General features: G+C 32.0%; 2 protein-coding genes across 2 annotated transcripts; both read right to left on the bottom strand.

The window, feature by feature from the left end:
- On the bottom strand, positions 4,100 to 8,093 carry LOC109352549 (vesicle-associated membrane protein 722). The gene is made up of 5 exons (XM_019594587.1): positions 7,777 to 8,093; positions 6,409 to 6,550; positions 6,183 to 6,303; positions 5,877 to 5,939; positions 4,100 to 4,573 (listed from the first exon to the last, which is right to left on the bottom strand). The coding sequence occupies exons 1-5, from the start codon at positions 7,964 to 7,966 to the stop codon at positions 4,424 to 4,426; spliced, it is 666 nt and encodes a 221-aa protein (XP_019450132.1). The 5' UTR covers positions 7,967 to 8,093; the 3' UTR covers positions 4,100 to 4,423.
- Positions 9,702 to 13,827, bottom strand: LOC109352551 (vesicle-associated membrane protein 722-like). Its single transcript, XM_019594588.1, has 5 exons — positions 13,589 to 13,827; positions 12,489 to 12,630; positions 12,276 to 12,396; positions 10,789 to 10,851; positions 9,702 to 9,902 (listed from the first exon to the last, which is right to left on the bottom strand). Exons 1-5 carry the CDS (start codon positions 13,776 to 13,778, stop codon positions 9,753 to 9,755), a joined length of 666 nt encoding a protein of 221 aa, XP_019450133.1. The 5' UTR covers positions 13,779 to 13,827; the 3' UTR covers positions 9,702 to 9,752.

Here is a 16,831-nt window from a genome sequence, read left to right as displayed (position 1 = left end):
AATTAAGTTGGTTGTTTTTTATTTGTTAATTTGGGTTGGAGGAGATTGTCTGAGTCTCAAATTATTGGGGAGTTACATTGTAATTGGTGTTGGAAAGAGTTGAGAGTCACAATGTCTTGGACCAAAACCTTAAAGTATTAGTTCTATGAACCTTTTTCAATTATCAATTCTTTTAATCCTCCCTTCGTATCTAAGTGAAACTTCACACTGAAATAAACTCAACAATCTCTCCCTCAAATGTAGTTACCATAAAGTTACAGTTGATGGCATTTTAAAAGTGGTAGGGAGAAGAAGCTTCAATTAAGTTGGTTGTTTTTTATTTGTTAATTTGTGTTGGACCAGATTGTGACTAGGGAGCCTCCAACCACTTGGGAGTTTCATTATAATCGGGTATAGAAAGAATGGAGAGCCATAAGTGAGACATCACGTGTTGAACCAAAATCTTAATACACTAGTTCTTTGAGCTTTTTCCACTTGTAAAATCTTTCACTTCTCCCATTATATCTAATGTGAGACTTAACACTTGAAAAAATTCAACAATCTCCCCCTCAAGTGTGTCATACACTTACCAGTCCATTCCCCCTTAAGTCCACCATGTTCCAGCTGAACCGTCGACTCTGATACCATGATCATTTTCCACTTATAAACTCATCCACTCATATTCAATGTGAGACTTCACACTTGAATAAACCCAACAAATTGGATGGCTGGAATTTGGTCCCTCTGTCAGAACGCTTTTCGGTTACAAGGAAGTGTGCTTGAAGATTTAATGGATGATATTAAACTCAAGTCTTAATATGGATCTGGTTAGATTTTCTGTTTGAATTATCTTTGTTTGAATGGTTCTAACCCAATTTAAGTTTAGAATGCTATGGTTAGATTTTCTGTTTTTTGTCTGGGTTTTGCTTATGTCCTTTTCTAGTTCCCTCTTTTCTAGGAGCTTTGCATTTGTATCATTCTTCTATTTTAATAAAATTTTACTTAGAGTAAATTATATTAATACCCCCTGAGTTTTAGTGAAATTACACAAACCACCCCTCACTTTTCTACACCTACACAAACCTCTTATAGTTTTATACTTTCATTACACTGACCACCCCTGTATAAGAAATAAGTGTAATTTTTTAAACAAAAAATGTAACAAATGCAATTAAGTTAAACAAAATATGATATATTGTGTAGACAAGTCTAAATAATATACAAATCAATGTATCTTTATTATTTTTGGTTCGTTACACTACATTATAAAAGTGATTTAAACAATATTTCTTTATAATTGTTGATGCATTTTATAACAAAAAATAATAACAATATATCATGTTTTGTTTAACTTAATTGCATTTATCACCTTTTTTGTTTAAAAGATTACACTTATTTCTTATACATGGTGGTCAGTGTAATGAAAGTACAAAACTAGGGGAGGTTTGTGTAAGTTTAGAAAAGTGAGAAGTGGTTTGTGTAATTTCACTAAAACTCAGGGATGTCAGTGTATTTACTCTTTTACTTATAAAACAAAGTTGGTTGTTTTGAAAGCATGAATCACATCCACATTGTGGAGCTTGTTTATTAGTAGGTGAATTCTTTTCTTACCTCTAGAAATGTATATTTTCAGGATTGGAAAGTATAACTTGCATATTACAAAGCAAACAATTTTATGGTTATGCCCAACTTCACCATATTAGTTTAGCAAATAAGAAATGGGAGTAAAATTAGCCAAACAAGGATGTGGGAAATCATTAACCTCCATAATAATGCCTTAAAGCCCATATGGAGCATATATATTATCGGACAAGGATCCCTGTCCCATAATTTTTCTTTTTTCATATCCCGAACCAATCAAACTTCATGAAATAATATTAAAATATTAATTTCTGTTTTTATAATTTTTCTGTCTAAATGAATGCAGCTTTCTCATTGGCTTGTGATACTAAATGAGACATGAATGAATACATGTGATCCTCATCCATATATTGTCTCAGGATGTGTCACTCATTTTACCACTTGATATGATTGGTTAAAAAATATATTTAAATTAAAAGTTTATTAATTTAGTATTTTCCCGAACAATCATAACTCATGATACATGAAATGGTACTTAGAGTGCGAAATGTTCTCCCTCACTTAATTATGATTTGAATGCATCAACATTCTTGAAACAACTATAGTGTAAATTGCATTTATTTACTGCTCTTATCTCAAGAAACTGCATCTTAGTCCACTGGACTTGAAAAAACATTGAATCACCAAAATGAATTATTACCTTTTTTAATATCACAATTTCTCAACTAATTATACTTTTGATCATTTGTGTATGGATTTTTAGGTTATATTTTTGTACATTTTAAGCTTCTCCTTTTCAACTTAGGCATTCGCTTCCCCTATAAAGCAAGCATATTATTATGAATTCACTGTGTTAATTCATTTTGGAGTTTATGCATTTGTCCAAATGAATTAATTAATAAGGAGAAAAATGCTAGAAAATATAGGAAGAGTTTGCCTCAATAGTAAAGTTTTTGGTTACTAGTCACAATTTCAAATCCTGAAAACAAATTTTCGCAGAGTACAATTATATAACATTTATCAATTCCAAACACCATTAAATAAGAGTTTCGTGCATAATGACATTTTTTTTAGAAATGCCAATAACTATTCTCATATAATTAGTGGAATTTCGTTGAATAAACTCAACTTCATATCAAATTTGGTTCCTTTTCCGTCTTTGAGAACGGTTGAAAACCCCACAACCAATCCTATGCTACAAACTAGATTAGGGATAAAAGAATAGAACAGATCCAATTACTTTAAAAGTAAGTTTTTTTTTAGTCATCAATTCTAGAGAAATCTAATAGTTTGAATCAGTAAGTAGATCTAAATTATTTGATATCCATAAGATTGATGGTTAGGATATAGAATAAGTTTAAAAAATACACTCTTAAAGTACGTGAATCCCACTCTAAAAAATAATCGCAATTACAGTCTTAAACTACAATAGATATTTTGTATAATTAAAATTACATCTTACATATTTCTATCACATTTCTCTTATCAAGCTTTTACATCTTACCTTTCTCTTCCTTTCACATCATTTAATGTAAGGAGGCTTCAATAGATCACACGATGATCAAAAGGTTAAGAATTCAATTCCTATAAGTAATATTTATTGAGAGTGACAACCATACCCTAAAAGAATTAATTCCTTACCCAAAAGGTAATAAAATTTACTTATAGTACCAAATCATTAATCACATTTATAATTGTATCTGTTTTTATCTTTTTATTGTTTTCACCTTTGTAGACTCATTTTTTAGGTGCAGAATAAACATTTTTGTTTAAAATATAAGTGCATGCAAGATGTGGTCCAATAAAAATGAGCAACTATTATATTCTTAGAGTGGGGATCCACTTCTAAGAGCAAGTTTAAAAAAGTATTTCACATTTTAACTATTAATTCAAGAAAAACTTAATGATTTAAATCTACTTACTAGTTCACACCATTAAATAGGTACGCTCCCATATTCTTATACTCCCTTTCCCTCGTCCATTATTATAGATGCTTTATCTTTATTGTATAAATATTTATGATAAAACTATTTGTTGAGTATATGTATATCAAAATGTATATTTTTTTATATATATAAACATTTACTCGATCATTATCACATATTTGTCTCACTACAATCCAATTCTACATTTATTGTCATGTTGTCATTATTCAACAAATATATCCATTTTCTGAGACATTCATGTACTGCTATGTTAAATTTCTTGTTACCTGCAGCTCTTCCCTAATCCACAGAACACCCCTTTTTCTCACAGTGTTGCAATTGTCTCCTCTTCATAAGTAACTCACCGTCCATATTTTTTTCCGTAACGATACGGTAGAAGGGTGGTGGCGCCGAGCCGACAGTGCTATGAGGGGTGGTGGACAGTGTTGCAGGTGGACAAAGGTGTACACATTAGCGCCTCGACCATTGATGATAGTTTTTCATTTAATCAAAGATCATAGAAACATCACTGCTTCACCTTAAGGATGCAGTATTGAGGGTAACATAATAACAAAGATAAATAAAATGTTAACCAAGATGCACATATAATAGCATGGTTAGAAACAAAGTGTAATAGGAAAAACCAAACTAAGCAATGGTTGGAAATTTGTCAAATACATAAGCATAAACCATCATCATCATAATCATCAAACTGAAACTCCCACCTAAACTATAAAGGCAAATCAGCACTACGCTATCGGAGGCATGCAGAGGAAGAAGACTAAAAAAAGGATTACACACTATACAAACAAAGTCATACAATATTGACCATCATAGTAGTAGGAAAAATGTAAATCCCAAAAAATAAGTCTAGTCCACTACTTAGACAGTAGAGGCAACCGTAATATGCTAGCGACAATCTTATCGAGTGAGATGACTCATTTGCCGCAGCGGAATCCATTACAAATGGAAAGAACAATTATGAGAATCAAGGCAATTACAATACCCAGAACTATCAGCTTTATCTTCATATTCTGGAACCACATCTTTCTCCGGATCTTTGTTCCCTGTTGCCTGAAATCTTGTGCCTGCAAGATCATACAAATTCAACAGTCAGAAAATAGAGAAGCAAAAATGTAGGGGATGATCAACAAACTTTCTATATTTCAAGTGCTCTGGATTAGGAAAACCACATTCAATGTTAGAATGTATAGAACAAACAAAACAAGACCAAATAAAAACAACACAGCATAGTTGAAGTACACAACTGATTTACACCATCTGACTAAATTCACTAATGCCATGATATAGTAGTAGACAACCTTGCCTAAATAATGACTATGATTTAGAAACATCATCGAGGACAGTTAATAGAATTGATGTTATCATTACATATAATGGCTTCGTGAAATAATCTTGTACCTAATGAATAATGAGTGTATATATGTGGGTGTCCATCCATATCCATTATGTTTTAAGTTTATTCAGTTTGGTGAATATAGATCGATCCTAGCATTAAAGTGCCAATCTGTATATGTGCATATCTAACATAATTACTTTTATGCTTTTGACGACAAAAAGCTTGAACACACTGTCACATATTGACACTAATGCCTGTAGAACACAAAATGGCACACATCCAACACATCTAATTTGAAAATTATTTTTCCAATCTAACACGGTCAATATTACTAATTATGAATATTGTTTCTTAAATTTCCAATTATATATATAGATCTTGTGTCCATGTCCTACAAAATGTAGATCTTGTGTATCCCTGTCTCCTGGTACGTGGCATCATAGGCACAAACAGATAACAATCCAAGTTTTTTCACTAGGTAGGGTAGACTACTTGGACCTAAGGATCCCATTGTGTTGTATTAAAAAGAATCATATAGATCATTTAGGTCTGAATCCTTCCTAGATTTTATTGGTCTTCTTTTCTCTCTAACAATGGGGCTACCCTCCATTTGATTAAATATCTTAACTTAGGCTTCTAGTGATATTCACCTCACATGTCCAAACAATCTTAGGCGCTGCTCCACCATCTTTTCCTCAAGGACAAAACTGGGGTATTGTACTCTAGGTTTTAAAGTGCTGCTTTTCAACAAGGACATGATGTGTGGCAAATCATTAATAAGAATATAACGTGTAACAGCTATTACAAATGTTCTATATTATTTGGAAAACAACACAAGTGCCTGAAGAAGAGCATTCACTAGAATAAAGAAGCATTCAGTATCATAAAACAGGGTTGAGCATGTTGCTTGTGCCATATAATTTTCCTTTTAAAAGCACTAACAAAACAAAAAACAAGGGGGGCAGGGGGGAATCCTGACCATCTAAATAATCAATTAGTTTTAATATGCAATAGTAGAGCATCCAACAGACCTGAGAGCGAAGGTTCTCTGTTTTATCCACCAAAAGCTCAATTTTCTCTCCACGGTCAAGAACCTGACAAATAGGATAAAATGTTTTAGCAACCTAGCAATCACACACATTATTAGGTATAAAGTTTACATTTGACTCCATTATCTGTGTCCACCAAAAGAAAAAATATACTATAGGAAAATTTTAGCTTCAGGAATCATTTTCAACCCCACCCACAGCAAAAAAGATAAAATATGTTACACAAAGATAAAATCTAATTGCTTAGTTTCTACGGAAACAAAGGAGATAAGATGATAAATGTTGCACCTTCTCAATATTTTCCATCATAACTCCTTTCACTTCTGAAACCTGAGCTTTCACTTTAGCAAGCTTGCTAATCTCCTCAGGGTGATCAACGCAGTACTGCATCTGCTCCTTCAACTTAGATCTACATATCATAATCATAAATAACAAATATTTCACAGTATTGAATGTCATAAAAGCCAGTTAGCAACACATTTTCAATATATAAAATTGCAGCACACATAAATACCCAAACTCTTTATTGAGACTCTGAGCAGTAGCTGTTGCAGCTTTTCCTCCAGCATATCTCTTGGTAAAATCCTCTTTGACACGTTCAAGGAAAGCAACTGGAATCTGCCGCCCAGCAGACTCAACCGCAACAACACAGTAAGCTACAAATTTAACAGTTTTTAATGTTAGTTCCAACTAATGGCAATTGTAACTTCAGTTGGAAAAGGAAAACAAAACCAAAACAAGAGAAATCATCAAATTTTAAATACATAATCAAGTTATTAATAACAGTTGCATCTACTATATCATATGAACAACCACACAATTTTCTATTTCAGCAACCCATGGAAATTTTAAAAGTTTCACATGAAAAGATCCATTCCCACCTACTATCATTGCTTTTCGTGTAGTTCATTACTCTAATATTATTACAACCCTCTCCCATTACCCAGTAACAAGAGAGGATATTAACCCTTCCTTTTCATTACTATTTAAAGAAACCTTCATAAAATTCTCAATGTTGATTTACAATAAGGTAATAACTGTAAAGAAACAACTACATCAGACACAAAGCTAGACACTACAAGATATACATACGAATCACAACGAAATCAGACCAATTTTCAGTTACAAAAATATGAAATATTAGCAACAAACTGGTTGACAGACCATTTTCAACATACTCCCTATTATTGGGTGAAATTCATGTAGGACCTCCTAAATCACATGGGTGCACTCTCTATTTAGTGGATACTATATAAATTCTACCCAGTAATAAAGAGTATTTAGGTACCACTTCCCTACACAGATTTATAACTTTCTTTTTCACCTTATTTTTCCATGTTCTGATGAAAAGAGACCCTGCATTCTCACACTAAATTTTTACACCAACCTTTATACGCCTATGATGTCTAAATCGGTGATTTTTTGTGTACTACCAAGGGTATCTCTTACCTTATTATGGATAAGGAACTAATCTCTTTCAGAGTGCATGACTGTCCCTCCCAACAAGCGTAGCTCCAAGGAGTCGAACCCTCTTGGGATCTAATGGAACCTTACACCACTATATCAACGTCTTGTTAGTGTCTAACTCGGTGTTTAATCACGTGTATTAGACTCTTAATCACGAATGTAACCATTAAATTAACCATCCAATACATGTGAACAGTGATCAACCAATGTTGTGATGATAATATTTTATTCAAAATTTTCAACGATAGGAATCGATGGATCTCGAACGTTAGCCTAAGAAATCAAGCAACACACACAACATTTCATTATCATTTTCCACACGGATCAAGTAGCAACAAATAACATAGATCAAAATCCAGAAATAGAAACAAATGAACGAAAAACACTGAGATTGAAAAAGAGAGAAAGAGATTACTGAATCCGTTATCGACGAGGTAGTTGAAGGTGTGTCCATCGCAGTTGTAGGTGAACTTGTTGTTAGTGGAAGGGAGTTTCTGAAGACACTGCGCCGCAACGCCGGTGAAGTTTCCGGTGAACTCGGTGTACTCGGCGAGGATCACGGTGCCACGCGCCACGAAACTGTAGATCAACGATTGCTGTCCCATCGTCGCCGGAAGGAACCACAATCGCCGCCGCAAGAGAGAGAAAGTAGAGAGAGAAAGGAGCGATGAAAGTCACAGTGGTGGTGTTGTTTTATGAGAGGAGGTGTGAAGAAAGCATGAAAGAGAAGAAGGGGTGAATTGGGAGAATGCCCTTGTAGTTTAGAAATTATTACGAAAATACCACGTCGTGCAGTAGTGTTTGCATTATTTTATTCAAAACTTGTATGGGTTTTTTCGGAATGGACGAAAAGTATGCATACTCTCTGAAAATATGATTTTCCTCGTGAGTAAAAAACTATCCCTTTTCTTTTAGATGTATGAGTTCACCTCCTAATAATCTTCGTTACATTTTAGTCTTTTTGAGAATCTGACGAGATTTTGTTATACCAAAGTATATTTTTTGTTCTAAAAAATATATTACTTTATATATCATTTTATTTAATTATTCAGAAAATTAATTTTTTATTAAATTTTAAACTTAAATATATATTTTCTAATCAATCATATTAGAATTGGTAACTCAAGATGTTGACCCTTATAGCACTATACCAATTTAATGTCTTCTTGGTATCTTAAAATATGATCTACTATTACTATTTTATATTATCAATATCAGTCAATTAATGATAACATATGTTATAACGGGTTAGATTGTTATTAAAGAATATAAAATGTAGCTCTGAATTCAAAAGCAAAATGTTGTTACTTAACTCATTTTTATTCGAATCCAAATATTCTCTATTTCTATAATGATAAAAGAAGATCTCATTGCTTAAATAAATAATTTATCTGCAAAGCATGTATCATGTACATGCTTGATTCCCCTTAAGCAAGAATTCGGATTCGAGTCTTGTGGATGGAAAAATGCACATTGGGAGAGTTAACCCTACTTACCTGTGGATGTTTCCGGCTCGGACAGGATTGTCTCCAGTATGAGAATACATGTGGGAAACCAAAAAAAGAATACAATTGACTAGCTCAATATAGTTTTTCCTATTTCTACTTAAAATAATAGTTGAACTCATATTTTAATCCTTATAAATTTTTGTGTATATTAATTTGATCTCTGAAAAATAAAAATTATTCATATTAGGATCATCACATATGTTAAAATGACTGATATGATCCATGTTTCATATTGTTATGACTAAATATAGACTCACTCTTATAACAAAAATTAGAAACATGTTATTTTGTAGAAAATTGTGTACATATTTTAATTACAACTCTATCCCCTAGATCAAGTGTATGACAAATTCAACATAAAAATTATATCATATATATACAATAAAAAATTGAATCTTAATTAATATTTTCAAGACAAACAGAATTATTGTCAATTAATTGTGAAACAAATAGAAAATTACACATGCTAATTACAATAACATGGATAACTTTGCTAAACTTATTCAAAAATTCTATAATAATTGATAAATCAACTAGTGTTTTGGGAGATGAGGAATAAATGGAAAAGGGTCAATGTTGTACAAGAAATCTTGGAATGTGAAATAAACAAATTTATAATGTTCATATGTTAAAACTATATTATTAATTGAGTTTAAAATTTATACATTGTCAGTGTAAAGTTTTTTACACTATCGACACATCATTCACCGTTGATTTGTATTACTTTTGTATGAGAGTCAATGATAGTTAGCATATGAATGGTGGATGATTAGCTGACAGTGGTGTAAAAAACACTTACCCCTATCAGTGTATACATATTAAATCCTTATTAATTATTAAATAACAAAAATACACCCAATTAAATCCTAGAAGAGTGAAAAACTCATGAACCACAATTAAATCCACGACATACAGAAAGAACAATTATGAGAATAAATGCAATTAATATGGCAATAATTATTAGCTTTATCTTCATGTTCTTTAACCACATCTTTCTTCTAATTTGGTTTCCATTGTCCCTAAAATCTTGTGCCTGCAAAACACACACACAAATTGATATATCAATTATAGCGAATACAATTTTTGTGTAGCATGTTTTAATAATCCATGATAATAACATATAATAAATCAACTTTGTGCTTGTTTGGATGAGAAAATTACTGAAAATTAAAAGACATCACACACGTATTTTTTTCTTGATGAGTATACATATAATTTTGTTATAACATGTAGCCATGTTTTATTGAAAAAAGCTTCAAAGGTCAAAGGTTGCTAAGCATAAAATTCATAAAAAAAATCATGTTTACCAGGTCTATTATAGTTTTTTCATTAAGACTAAATACTTGAACTTGGTTACATCTACTAAATGTGATTTTACTACTACTAAGGTGTTGGTCTAGTGATGTAAGGTCCCGTTAGATTCCTAGGATGACCGAAAGCTTAAAAGTTTGATTCTTGGGAGCGACACTTGTTGGAAGAGACAGTCATGCACCCCGAAAGAGAGATGAATTCCTTACCCAGATGCGAGAGAATACATGTAATAGTACCAAAAAATGATTTTACAACAATTCAAAATTCACTTTGCAAGTAATATAAGGTGAAGATTTATATGTTGCAAAGTATAAATCTATTTCTATAATGATAAAATAGGAATTGTAGTAAAATCATATTTTGTAGATGCAACCAAGTTCAAGTATTTAGTCTTTTAATATATAAAAAAAACTACCATAGATGGATGGAATTTAATTATGATATCTATGTCGTTGTAAAGACTCTCGAAATCAGAATATCACAACCATAATTATAAATGTAAAGTATAATTTAAAACACTACACCAAAACACATAATGTAAAATCTATACCACTTCAACTACTTCACATAAGATTATTAGTTTAGTTAATGTGAATAATTAAAAGGACCTGATTGTGAAGGTTTTCAGATTTATCCATCAAAACATCAATCTTCACCTGGCGATTAAGAACCTGCATACAAAACATAGTACAATGATTTGCCACATATGAAATTCCAATAACCATATAATCACTAATAATGAGGGTGAGGGTATACATATGTGTACTTATATATAAGCTCTTTATCATGGATCCCAAATGAGAATCTTCATATGTTTTCTATAGATGCATAAATTCCAATAACTACATCATTTTAGATAACTAAATTGTTGTTTACTTATCTTGTAACAATTCTAAATGACATGAAATAATACTTATTGGTTGTTGAGTCACGACTAGATCATTCTCTTTAGGATGTTTCATGTATTATCAAAATTATGCAAGTAGACTATCGACCATGTCGTTCCTAGGATAAAACAATCCAATTCTCTCTTATTTGATTTCTTATTGCACTATAATAATTAATCTCTAATACATGCACAATATGGTTACCAGTAGCATTGGCAACTAGGGCGGCCTTGCCCGCCCTGCCCATGTTCACACAATGCCTACCAAAATTAGGGCGGACATGGACATGTCCGTTTTTAAATAGGGCATGAAATATCATGCCCTGCCTGTCCTAAACATGGACAGGGCGGGCTTGCGGGCCGCCCTAAATTAAAAAAAAAAAGCTAAAAATGACATAGTACTTGAGATTACATGGATACATAGTGTGACAGTAGGATTAAAAACATAAAACATAACATCTTGTTTTGCATAAACCCAACATACATTTAATTGGTAAGATATTATATTTTGGAAAATTGCTACATGCAGTGAAGTGGTTAGAACATGAATTACTCTTGTCATACATGACCCATCAAATTTCTTATTTTAGTGTTCATTGATACTCATGGGCCGCCCTGCCCGCCAATTGTTAGGCAGGCATTTTAGGCTGGATGGACACAATTTTCATGCCCTGCCTGCCCAAAACGTGCGGGCGGGCGGACCCCATGGGCTTTGCCCAAATTGCTAATGATAGTTATCAGTGTCAATTCTCGAAATTCTCATAATAGGGTTATTTGTGCCAATTCTTAGTGTCACAGAAAGAAATGGATAAAAGTTTGCGAGAAATACGTTGAGAAGAGTTGCGAGAGAGAAAGAAGAAGTTGAGTAAAGATGTACTCTACTTGGGACAAGAAAATATGAAGCAAGGATCAAATGTGTGACTTGTGAGTTTTTATAAAAAATCTTCATACGTGGGACTTGTAAGCATTTTTTATTTCACACAAAAGTCTTCACTAGTGACCTCCAACAAAACAAGTTCTAACAATATTTCTGATTAACACATTTATCTAGTGATGTAAGACCTAACTAAATCTTTAGATTCCTATCAATGACACTTTTTGGTAGGGATAATCACTCACCTCGAAAAAGATTAATTTTACTCTTTATATCAAAATAGTAGCAGAATATGTGATAAGTGTGCTGTAATTAAAAGAGCAATAATGCTATACCTGATCAATATTTTCCTTCATAACTTCTTGGACTTCAGAAACCTGAGCTTTAACTTTGGCAAGTTTACTAACCTCTTCTGAATGTTCCACACAATATTGCATATGCTCCTTCAACTTCGGTCTAAACCATATGCAACAAAAGCATCATATTAGTAATGAAAATTTCAAAGCAAGAGCTACTTTTTTATATACATAGTAAGTTAAATAAAGTACCCAAATTCTTTGTTTAAGCTTTTTTCAGTGGCTATTGCAGCTTTTCCTCCACCATAACTCTTAGTAAAATCATCCTTGATGCGTTCAAGAAAAGCCATTGTGATATGGAGACCAAGAGAATCCACTGCCACAACACAATAAGCTACAAAATAATCGATTATAAGTCCAACTAACCAGGATTAGTACATAAAAAACATATGATGTAACATTTTTATCCTTAGATACAATCTGATAATACTTTTATCATTAAATACAAAAGTAAGATTAAAAATGAAAAATAATATATCATCCTATTAATACAAGTGACATGTGTCACTTTCTTGTAGATAGAAGAATTAACATAAGTATTTAGTAGATGATATAATATTACTCTTAACAAATTATATATCTCTCCAATATTAAAGATGATAATACTTTTATCCTTAAATATAAAAATAAGATTAACAAATTATTATTTTCCTCTAATCTTACAATCATAAATGAGAAGTTCACAAGAAAGAGGAAAGCACTATACAACTTCAAATTTTTACAAGTTTTGTTTGTGTACACTAAATTTTCACACCAACGCCATATTTTTACTCACTCACACACACCCATTTAATTATTTTTATTTCTCTCTCCAAATATGAAATCATTGTGAGATATATTGTAATTATTTTCTGATATTCAAAGACCTTTTTTATTTTTTTACACATATATAGGTAAACATAAACTTAATAATATAAATTGTGATATAATAAATAAAATAACAAGTTAAAGTCAAAAGATTTATTTTTTTGTGCAATTACCTTTAAAAAATAATCCAAATTGGTTCTTACAAAGTATTTTGTCCCGAAAAAATAATTACAAATGTCACTAAATTTTTACGATAATTTATGTTCGAAATTTCATTGTTCAATGACAAAATTTATTCAAACTTGTTGGGTTTATTCAAGTACGAAGTTCCACATTAGATATACATGGAGGAGTGAAAGGGTTCATAAGTATCGATCCATGACGTGTATATAGAAAACACCATACACAAATCATAAATTCTACTTTTCTAGTTATAATCTTCCACTATTGGTTGATGTAAAAAAAAGTAAAAACAAATGACTCACTGAATCCACCATGGGCAAGAAAGTTGAAGGTGTGGCCATCTGCTTTGTATGTAAACTTGGTGTTTGATGCTGGGAGCTTTTGCAGGCACTGCATGGCTACGTCGGTGAAGTTTCCGGCGAAGTCGCTGTGCTCCGCCAGAACCACCGTGCCCCGAGCCACGAAGCTATATATCAAGGATTGTTGCCCCATAATAAGAACCAATTCAGGTTATACTTGATAAAAATGGTTAAGGTTTGGTTTGGTTATGTTTTGTTTCAACTTTGAATTATTATAGTAATGGAAAGCGTGTTTGATTTTGGCATTTATTATTTGACATTCATGTTTTGATGTTATTTACGTACCTTGGTTTATTCAAACTTTGAATCACTATGAAGGGACAAGGTCATGGAAAATAGTCAAAGTATACATTTATTCTAGAACTAAAGAATTAATTTTATGATTATATTAAAGAACAAACTTCTTTTTAATCATGGATCTATATTCTGTTGTATTGTTTAATGAGCAAATATTTTATAATCATAATTTTGCCAAGATAGGCTTTGAAGGAAGAATCATTATTTTATAATCATAATATTGTTTAATGATCTATATTCTGTTGTATTGTTGTATTGTTTAATTTACGCTTAATTTGTTATGTCATTTTCTATTTAGAAGGTATTCGATTGATCGATTTTCAGAGATTAAGTTTTTTAAGGTACATAGAGATTATCAAAATTGGTTTTGTTTATAATAAAAGTGTTTTTTAACACGACAAAGACCATTTCTTTTTCATATTTTAAGAATTGTGTTAGTCTTTGAACAAGAATTATGTCATTTTCAACCAAATGGTGTCTATAATTTGAACCATTGATATCAATAAAGATAAAATAAACTTAACTTCCATTTATTATTGATTTCTCTATTATTATTTTCTTGGCTAAGGATTGTTCTTTCGCATTACTTAGTTATTAAGTTATTCACCATGAGTTGGATGAAAGGTCAACTTATGATTAGTTATTTGAAATATTTAATCTTGTCTCAAATGAGAAACAATGCACAAATGGAGAGTGAACTTTATCTTCAAACGTTTGTTTTGGGATTATTGGGATTGGAAAGCTAAAATTATATGGTTACGTCGTAGTAAAAAAAAAGGTTTATTAAAAATACTAGTTGTTATGAATCTTATGATTATTTAATAGACAATTGTGATAAAAGCATAAGTCTGCACGGATGTTAATTTGTCTTGAATAATATCTCATTTTTTATCTCGAGTCAATTAAAATGTTATTTTAAAAAAAAAAATATTTTATGGCTTGAGATAGGGAATAAAACATCGTTGAAGACATGTGATTTCTCTAAGTTAATTGGAAGGTACAAGAGTCAACTTTGATGTTTTATTCTATTTTTGCAATGAAAAAACATAATATTCAAGTATTATGTTTATTTAGAGTATAAATCTAGAGTAATTCAATAGATTGAGTTTTTGTTTGTAAACTAGAGTTTGAGGTTTTCACATCAACAAAATGAAAATAGTTTCATAATACATTTTCTTTTTGTGTGTGAAAAGAGGGGCATAAACCATAAACCATAAATATTATTAAAGGTAATAAAAAATTACTCAAGGTGAGAAAATGCCAATATGTTAGCCCAATGATCTAGCCACAAGCTAGAGTTATCCCTCATTAGATCATCAATACTTAGAAATTAGAATACTCAGATAATCAGAATGTTTTAAATTGTAGTTATTACAAATGTAGTTATGTTGTGTTTACCACACTTGGGGAAAGTTGTAAGAAAATGTGGCTATTATGGTCAAATTGTATTTGTAATGTCATTGTAGACTCTAAAATTATAATATTATTATTTTGGAAGATATTTGAAATATGTTATTATATAAAGTCTTACGTTGCCTAACATTAGAATACAGTAGAATATCAACATTATATATTAGACTCATATCCCTTGTTATAATATGCACCAGATATAAACATAAAATAGAAACACCTCATGGGCAGGTGGGCCCATGAGCGTGCTAGGATTTGTAATCCTTATTCTCTAATAATATCTTGGTAGCCGCTCAGTATTCTCGGGGATGTAGGCACAATTGGCTGAACTCTGTTACCAAATTCTCTTGTTTCTTCTCTTCTATTTATTCTATGCACTTTATTTGATTGCTTCTGGCCAATGCTGCATAACAATCGTTTTTGTTGCACCAACAATTGATATCATAGCCAATTGATAGATGACTATGACTCGTAACCCAGACAACAGATAATTGCTAAAGAAGGGGAAAATGTAATGGCTAGACAAGGTGTGTGAAAGGTAGTGACAAAGATAGAGTAGATAAGTTGAAGGAGAAGAAAACATAGCGAAACTGTTATGGGGGCGATATATGTTGATCCAGAATCCCAGAAATTCATGTATTGGATTAGGATGAATGTGGAAATAGGGACTCATGTGTTGAGTTTGACCCAGAGACAGATGCTGACAATATCTCTCTAGATGTTGAGAGAATATTATCATTTGAGATGAGAAGTGAAATATCCCAATGACATGTCTAGCATGTCATAGTGATTGATATTAATTGTTAGCAGATCCGTAAAAGCACAGAGGTGTTGTCTAACTTTGATGTACGGTGTAGCATGGGCATTGGCTTTGATGCAAGGTGTAACATGAGCATTGGTAGAGATGCAAAAGTGTGACATGGGCATCGAGTTGGATGCAAATATGTGACACAAACATTAGTTAGCATTGATGTAAGGTGTGTGTTGTGGGTATACTCCTTATGGTGGAGTATGATAGTTATTGTTACCGTAGCTTGCAGCAATTCTAAATGGCACGAAATAATACTTACTGGTTGAGTAACGATCAGGTCGCTTTCTTTAAGACGTTTCGTGGCACTGCCCAAAATGTGCAAGCAGACTATCAACCACGCTGTCCCAGGATAAAACAGCTCATATATTTGTTATCGAATTCTTACTGCACTGTAAGAACCGATCTCGAATACACCCACAACAATATGGCTACCAATGTCAATTCTCGAAATTACCCACAATATGGCTACCAATGCCAATTCTCGAAATTACCCACAATATGACTACCAATGCCAATTCTCGAAATTACCCACAATATGGCTACTCGTACCAATTCTCTTCCCACAATACTGACTACCAGTGTCAGTTCTCGAAATCCCACAATATGGCTACCAGTGCCAATTCTTTACCCACAATACTGACTACCAGTGTCAGTTCTCGAAATCCCAC

Source organism: Lupinus angustifolius, chromosome LG07 (genome assembly GCF_001865875.1).
Source record: "Lupinus angustifolius cultivar Tanjil chromosome LG07, LupAngTanjil_v1.0, whole genome shotgun sequence".
NCBI lineage: Eukaryota > Viridiplantae > Streptophyta > Magnoliopsida > Fabales > Fabaceae > Lupinus > Lupinus angustifolius.
This window is presented reverse-complemented; position numbering and strand designations above follow the sequence as displayed.